This window comes from Bactrocera dorsalis, chromosome 3 (genome assembly GCF_023373825.1).
Source record: "Bactrocera dorsalis isolate Fly_Bdor chromosome 3, ASM2337382v1, whole genome shotgun sequence".
NCBI lineage: Eukaryota > Metazoa > Arthropoda > Insecta > Diptera > Tephritidae > Bactrocera > Bactrocera dorsalis.
Window position 1 is genome coordinate 74642221 of NC_064305.1, and position 8589 is coordinate 74650809.

General features: G+C 32.3%; 1 protein-coding gene across 2 annotated transcripts in view; it reads left to right on the forward strand.

Annotated features, from left to right (window-relative positions):
• LOC105224570 (tubulointerstitial nephritis antigen-like) overlaps positions 1–6142 on the forward strand; it is an 87466-nt gene extending 81324 nt beyond the window's left edge. For both annotated transcript variants that reach the window (XM_049453217.1, XM_049453216.1), the window contains exons 2-6: positions 2977–3176; positions 4535–4990; positions 5066–5249; positions 5321–5669; positions 5736–6142. In XM_049453217.1, coding sequence (XP_049309174.1) covers positions 2999–3176; positions 4535–4990; positions 5066–5249; positions 5321–5669; positions 5736–5873 — 1305 coding nt within the window. In that variant the 5' untranslated portion in view covers positions 2977–2998 and the 3' untranslated portion in view covers positions 5874–6142. The remainder of the gene's footprint in view (positions 1–2976; positions 3177–4534; positions 4991–5065; positions 5250–5320; positions 5670–5735) is intronic.
• Positions 6143–8589: the final 2447 nt, after the last annotated feature.

The following is an 8589-nucleotide window of genomic DNA, read 5'->3' on the forward strand; positions in this document are numbered from 1 at the left end:
TGCGGTAAATAAACAAAACTGTCGATTCTGGTGTGAAAAAAATTCACAAATTAAACATTCACCTAAATTAATATTTTGGTTTGTGGTCTGGTGGTATAATCGGATCGTACTTCTTTCGAAATGAAGCTGGTAACACCCATACTGTCAATGGAGAACGGTATAAATCGATAACAAACCACTTCTTATGGCCGCAATTGGAAGAAGTTGATCTTGACAACATTTCGTTCTAATAAGAGGGGCTGAGCCTCACAGCGCGTGCAACAACCGCATTTTTGCGAAAAAAGTTTGGAGAATTGTTTATTTCAAGGAATTGTGAATGGCTTCCAAGAAGTTGTAATTTAATAACATTAGACTACTTCTTGTGGGGTTATTGGAAGTCATTGGTCTTTTGCAATAAACCAGATTCTCTTCAAGCTTTAGAAGTCAAGATTGATTGTGCTATTCAAGACATACTTGACATATACTTTATTTAGAAAAGTAACTCGAAAAAGTACTCGAAAATTGTGTTCATCGCTTTCGTTCCTATGACAGAGTTTTTATGCGAAAAATATTGAATATACCTCTTTAAAAATATTTTTCCTTTCACCAAGATACACCCATAATTACATAATCAATTTATGCCAACAATCCACTCTAGCTCAAGTTATCATTTTTCACAATGCAGGGGCGGCCTACAAAATAAACAAATGCAGATAATATAAAATTTGAGAACTGAGAAGAATACAGCAAAATACGAAAAAGCACACAGATTCTTCAGTATATATGAATATATAGTATTATATTTATGTATATATTAATACAATATACCACACATGTTTGGTAACCCCTCTGCCTTGCATAGCGCAATAATTGCCGCCAATGTGTCTGCTGTCAACAAACGCAACTCAACACAATTCAACACAATGAAGAAGAAAATAAATAAATAAATAGCTACCAAGCCACCAAGACGGAAAATAAGTGCAAAAAATCAAAAAATAAATAACAAATAAATGAGCGGTTAAATGCGGTCACGAAAATAGGAAATAAAATCTTATCAGCAATGCAAAAAGTAGATCTGCGAGTATACGAGTATAGTATATGAGAATAATGAGAATATAAGTGTGCTTACATGTATAAAATAATGAAAATGCATTTAAAAATAACCAAACTAACAAGTGTGCTAAAAAGTAAAACTGAAGCACTTCTAAGAATATCAAACTTTTTTATCTCACTTTCTTATTATTTCACTTTTCACTATGTCTGAAATGAAAGTGAAACGTACAAACTTACATAGCTAATAAGAAATTGCGAAGCAAAACAATTACTGCACTCATTTGTCTTTGAAGGACACTGGCGATAATAACCAAGACTTTGTTACCTGGTCACACTTTAGCAATAAGAAAGATAAATATTGTGTTAAGCTCTGTGTGAATTGTTTTCTATTTTTATAACAAGAGTGCAACTTGTTGCATGTAGTTTTTATGCACCTTACGGATATAGTTTTGTTGTAAACAGGGTGGTTTTCAGAGGCAGAAAGTTTCCTAGATGGATAGCCATCAAACAGTTCTCAAAGTTAAGTCAGTTTCTTAACAATTTTAGTCACTAGAATTTGACAAATACCCATATAAAGGCTGAGCACTGAAATAATATTTGAAAATTGAAGAAATTTTATTCAGAGAAATTTTGTTTTTCATATTTTATTCTTCAAGTAAATTTTTAGCGAAGTGTGAATGTATGTAAATACGAAAAATTTTTCAAAACTGAAAATGGAATCAAAATTATCAAGGTTACCATCCATGGTGGACGTTATTGAAAGTGAAAGTCGCTGCCTTCTGATTTTCTATAATAATATCAATAGCGAGAAACTAAAGAAAACTGCATTTTATAGTTTTCTATTGATACCCAATTTGTTATCAATCGTTGTGAGAAGTTCCTTACCTGTTAAAGTGTATTTTTCATCAGATCAAATTTAACCCGGACTGTCAATTTATATTATACCTCCTAAGAAAAGTCGAATTTTGTATACCCTTGTAATAAGGACTTTTGGGCTGGAACGACCTTTGTGCCTTCAGCGGTTGTTTGTGTTTATTGTTTGGTTTTGTGAGCACTAGACTGTAGAAGAGTCTCAACGTCATATTCATAAAACTACGTTTTGTCTCCAGTAATGATGCGCTTGATGAATGGAGGGTCCCTGCAGTTATTTGTCAAGCATCGCTTTTGCGACCTCTAATCGACATTGTTTTATAAAAGATTTACGTTATTTTCGTACAAGTCTAGTATTGATACGCTTCATACCCAAAACATTAACCAAAAGGTTGAGTCGTTCCATAAGTCATGTTAAGATTCTCTGCTGCCTCTCCCATGCCATCATGACGATCTTACGCCAATAACTCTTAATCGATTCTGTTTGAGCGCGCAGTTTAATTGGACCAGTCTGCGTAATATTATATGTAACTAGCAAGCCTTATGTACTTGAAGGTACTTTCCTGGCTTTAATCCTAGAAAGTTTCAAGAGCACAAAATGTTGGGTTAAATCCGATCTTAGCTCTTTTTATTTGTTTTTACATTATTTTCTGGTATTAAAAACTGCGCTACAAAGAAGATTACAATAAAAATCACAACAATTATGGGTAAATAATGAAAATAAGAGATTACAAAGTTTCTATATGCATTAAATACATATATTGCTGCATGTAAATAGTCTACATATTTACTTTTGCGAATGAGCTCATCCTGAAACAGAATTGGGTTAACAGTAAAGTAATAAATTAATAAGAGAATTAAATGTGCAGGTTCAACGAATTATTTGCAAACACTTTAATAAGAATACATACATATACATATATGTATAGTATAATAGTATTATAATTAATACATACTAGATATTATTCAAGATATTAAGTATAAACACAAATTATAAAGTATTTTTATTAAATTTTCATCCTTAAATTTTTTAAATTCTTATTAACTAATTTTTAATTCTATTTCTCTTTTCAGCCTGCAGATAAATTGTTCAAATATGAATCGTAAATTTGGTAAGGCGACCACGGCCTTGAGGTTGCTCACTGCCTTCACACTACTCGGCGCAGTGGTGGCCTACGATAACACATTAGAACTAGATTTCCCTGGCCCTTACTGTGCTGCGAAGAATATTTGTTGTAAAAACAGGGAAGATGGTTGCGCTATGCCGATTTCAAGTAAGTTCTTTTCTATATTTTTTATAAGTAAATATAGTGATTAAAACATGAATTAGAGTTGTAAGGACTCAGAGGAGGTCATATAAACAGGAATTTTTATACAATACGAGTATATGGACAACTTCTACCTTCTGTTAGGTGGTGGACAATCATAACCTTCCACCCCGCCGAAAGTCTATGTTTCTCATACTTTTGTTAATCATTCCGCATTGCCTATAATATTTGCAGCAATTTGGTTTAAGACCTGAGCTTTACGTTATTAAACATTTAAATTTTAGAGCTTTATAATTGAGTCGACTGCAGGGTTACTAATTCTACTACCATGTGTTGTTTTTATACTTGGATGGATATAAATCCAGGACCCTTTCGATAATGTTGATGCGTCTTTCGTTAATTTTTCGTGAGAGCATTTACTGAACGTTATTTTTGAAATATATCTCGTTCCAATAGCTTACAAAGTACCAGTTAGCTGAAAAATTCGTAATTTCTCGAATGAGAGGGAGCCAATAGAATTGAATCCATATGCCGTGAGATTTTTATATCATTCGAATGAAGAAAGCGAAGAAATTATTTAATCATCGTTCGGACGGAATTCAAAATGCACCAACCCTCGATAATGGATGAAAACTGTCAACATAACCGTAATTTTTAACCTGCTTTGACACGATATTCGGCCGACTGATCGTATGCTCAGTGCTCGACATTCACCAATCGTGATTTCACTTTTCTTAGGACCATGATATTCAAAATGGTATTCGCTGATCCTTCCGATATTCCCACGAGGCCAGTAAGATTGTGACTGTTAGTCGTCAGATTTTCAAGCACCAACTCCTTTATCTTATTGGCATCTTGATCATCAGTTGATGTTGAAAGCCTCCGTGGATGGGGTTCATCGTCAACGACCTCTCGACTTTTTGAACAATTTGTACCAATCAAAAACACGTGCTCGCGACAAACAATAATCAACGAAGACCTTTTTCATTATTCTGAACTATCCTATTATATTATATGTATATGTGAAGAATGACTCGAATAACTTTTCAAGCTGTATACAGATCTATCGCATTCTTCGGATATGCTTCCCAGTCTGCTCTCGGATTCAGAAATCTTTGAAAACCCAAACTAATGAAATCAGGAAATAAATCGACCAGCCTGAGACCTATTTCCTTAAAATTAATGTCACCAAGATAGGAGCTGAGGTCAGGGCATAAACTTGGAATGCTTCGAGTTAAAGATCTCATTTTAAATCATAAGCGGAAATAAAAATGCATTGCTTTTACTCCCTTTTGCAGCTCCAAAAACAAGCATCAAATTTTTCAAACTGTACTTAATATTATATTTATTTGTCTAACCAACAGCCACACTCTGCTATTGTGATGAGTTCTGTGATCGCGATCGTTCCGCCGATTGCTGTCCCGATTACCATTCATTCTGTTTAGGCGCACCACGTCCGATAATGCGCTGCTACCACAACGGTATCTACTTCAGCAAATACAATACAACAATGGATAACTGTAATGAGTGCCGTTGCCTGGACGGTGGACGCGTAGAGTGCGATCGCGATCTCTGTCTAACCGACGACAATTTAGTGAACAACGTGAACTCGATACGTCAGTTAGGCTGGTCGGCACGTAAATATGGTGAATGGTGGGGACGGAAATACGCGGACGGTCTGACATTACGTCTGGGCACAATGGAACCCACATTCCGCGTCAAGGCGATGACACGCTTGAGCAACAAGGCGAGCGCTTTGCCACGTCAATTCAATGCCGTGGATCGTTGGAGTAAATATGTGAGCGATGTGCCAGATCAAGGTGGGTTAATGAGTTGCTAAGGAATTTGAATTTGTTTATTTATTAGTAAAATTTCATCTTTTATGACTTTTGCAGGCTGGTGCGGCTCATCTTGGGTGCTTTCTACGACATCGGTTGCTTCGGATCGTTTTGCCATACAATCGCAGGGTAAAGAAGTTGTGCAGCTGTCGCCACAGAACATTTTGTCGTGTACACGCAGACAACAGGGTTGCAACGGTGGTCACTTGGATGCCGCCTGGCGTTTCCTGCATAAACAGGGGTATGCACTGGGTCTATTTAAAATATAAAAGCATCAAATTAATACTAAAAATAATTATTTTTTCTTTACAGTGTCTTGTCAGAGGAGTGCTATCCATACACCGCACGCCGTGATGTCTGTAAAATAACTCACGGTTCCCGTCGTCTGCTGAGTGCGTACGGCTGTCGCCCCGCAACGCGCACCGATCGCGATGAGTTCTACACAGTCGGCCCGGCATACTCGCTGAACAACGAAACCGATATTATGGCCGAAATCTTCCATTCGGGTCCCGTGCAGGCGACCATGCGCATTTATCGCGATTTCTTCGCCTATTCGGGCGGTGTCTACCGACATACCGCGGCCAGTCGCAGCAGTCCGACTGGTTTCCACTCGGTAAAATTGGTCGGCTGGGGTGAGGAGCATGATGGCGTCAAGTATTGGGTAAGTGTTCTGGCTGTAAACTCTAAATAACTGTATTGTAACTTGTTCTGAAATTACTCTCTACAGATCGCCGCCAACTCGTGGGGTCCTTGGTGGGGTGAGCATGGTTACTTCCGCATTGCGCGCGGCAACAACGAATGCGGCATTGAGGAGTATGTTCTCGCCGCTTGGCCCAATGTTTACAACTACTTCAAATCCGCTTGAAGCGTGTGAGAGTGAGTCGCAAAGCGTGATCGTGTGAGAATTTGCAAACAAAGAAATAATAATCTCGTGAACTTTTCCAATTACATTTTAATGGCTAATTAAACACTAAAAATTATGCAAGTTTAAGGCCCAAGCAAAATTTTTTATATAAACTAATTTTTTTATAAACTCTATTAAAAGCAAACAAACATATTTAGAATCGGAAGTGAAAATTAGGTTTTGTTTGGTTGCAGAACTTTAGTCGCTCACTGTAGAATTAAGAAGCAAACTCTAATGGTATTCAAAACTTTTCTAGCTCTAAGTAAATTTAGCAACTGCAACTGTTTTTGTGATTGAAAATATATTTTATATATATTTTTAAACCTTTGTGCCTTATAAAGTTAAAAGCGAAAATTTAATTTTTTATTTTTTGCTTTTTCTTTTAATTTTATTTAGCGCTCGCTTCAGACATTTTTTTATGTTTAATTTTTAGCTTCGACTGTTCGTGTATATTTTTGTTTAAGTAATTTAAATATTTTTTCTTTATGCAAAAAAATTCAATTTTATTTGTTTGCAATTGTTTTTTTTGTAATTTTAATATATATTTTTCTTTAAACAAGAATAATATAAAATTGGAAATTAAAAAAAATAATTAAAACATAGAAAATTAAAAAAACAATTTAAAAAAAACTAAGAATAAAAAAATTAAAATGAAATTTAAAAATTAAAAAAGTAAATAAAAAATTTTAAATCAAAATACATAATATGTAATGTATTTTTAAATTTTTTTTAATTTCCAATTTTTTTATTTATTTTTTTTAATTTTTTTTTAATTTTATTTAAAAAAAAATTTTTTTGATTTTTTTTTTTAATTTTAAAATTTTTTATTTTTTTTTTTTTTAATTTTGATTTTTTTTTAATTTTTTTCAATTTTTTTTTTAATTTTCTAAATTTTTTAATTTTTTTTATTTTCTAAATTTTTTTATTCTATATTTCTTATTTTTTCCTATTAATTAAATATCCTTTTAATATTTATTTATAATTAAACTGCCCGGTAAGTTTTTGAGACCAAAAATCTACGCAAACGAACACTGCATAAATGAATAAAAAACACCAAACACCAATTATAAAAAAAGTGGTCAACGTCCACTGCCAATAACTGCGTAATCTTTATGTATGTATGTAGTTTTAAAGCACTAAGCAATTGTTTAATTGTAATTACATATTGCATTAAGTATTTTTTATTATTTTTTCAAAAATTTACTGCTTAGCAACTTTTGGGAAATTATTGTAATTTTAATTATAATGATTTATTTAATAATTTTGCAATTAATTAATATTTAAGTTAATTATAATTTTTAATTTTAAACGCCACACACTATATTTTAATAAAAATGCATAATGTGTATATTTTCAAATATTTGTGTTTTTCGTATGAAATAGTGTGTACTCATTGTAAATGCAAGCCACAGCTTTAAGCGAATATTACAATTACTGTATTAATAAAATAATAAAAAGAAATCGACGAGTATTTAATATTAATAAAGAACTCACTTGATAAGAAACTATTAGGGGTCTACTTAATTTTTCGGTAGTTTTGAGTTAATTGGTTTAATAGAAAAGTAAGCACTGATTCATAAATCGAAAAAAACATATTTTTAACTTACAACTTTTTTTATTTAACAAATAAAACATTTATTGCTCAACTTAAATTTTGATATTTTTAAACCATACTAACAGAACTAAATTACCATACACAAGTTCTAAATTTATTATTTTTCCTAAAAATTTTAATTAACATCAAATGTAAAATGAATGAGCACATTAATTTCTCACAGTGTACTTGCGCACGCGAAATTGAAAAATTTGTCTGCAACCGCAAGGCTCACAAAACACTAGGCGAACAGCACGCACAAGTAAGCAACAGCAACAAGAATCCCTCAACATGTGCTGCTATGCACACAAACACTGCTGTCACTTGTATGTGCGCCTGAGCGACTTGTGAGCAGCGACGCCATAAGCTGTGCTCTGATTGGTGGAAAGCTGAGTGCAGCTGAACAGGTGCATGAGAGGCCATATTTGTGTAAGTGAATGAGTAGGTGGAAGAAGTAAGAAAAATTTGGCAGCTTGCAGGTGCATGCTGTTTGCCTGGTGTTTTGTGAAGTTCACATGAATGCGCTAAATTTTTCACGTGGCTACAGTGAGGGCGAATAAATTGCGCAGCATTTGCGTGAAAAGTTTAGGAAAAGTAGTTTTAAGTAAATGTAACGTGATTTTGACATTGTTTGCAGTAATTTATTTTTTATTAAATACAAAAAAATAAAATAATGGAAAAAATAAGAAAAAATTAAAAAAAATGTTAAAATAAAAAAAATTAAATAAAAAAAAATTGAAAAAAATAGAATTAAATTAAAAGAAATTCAATAAAAAAAAAAATAAAAAAATTCAATAAAAAAAAATAAAAAAATTAAATTAAAAAAAAAATAAAAAAATTAAATTAAAAAAAAATAAAAAATTAAATAAAAAAATAAAAAAATTAAATTAATTAAAAATAAATTAAATTAAAAAAAAATTAATTATAAAAAAATTTTAATTATAAAAAAATTTTAATTATAAAAAAATTTAAATTACAAAAAAATATATAAAAAAAAATTTAAATAAAATAAATTTAAAAAAATAAGAAAATCATGTTTACTTACCGATTTGATACCATACAAGCAGAGAAAATACAAACAAA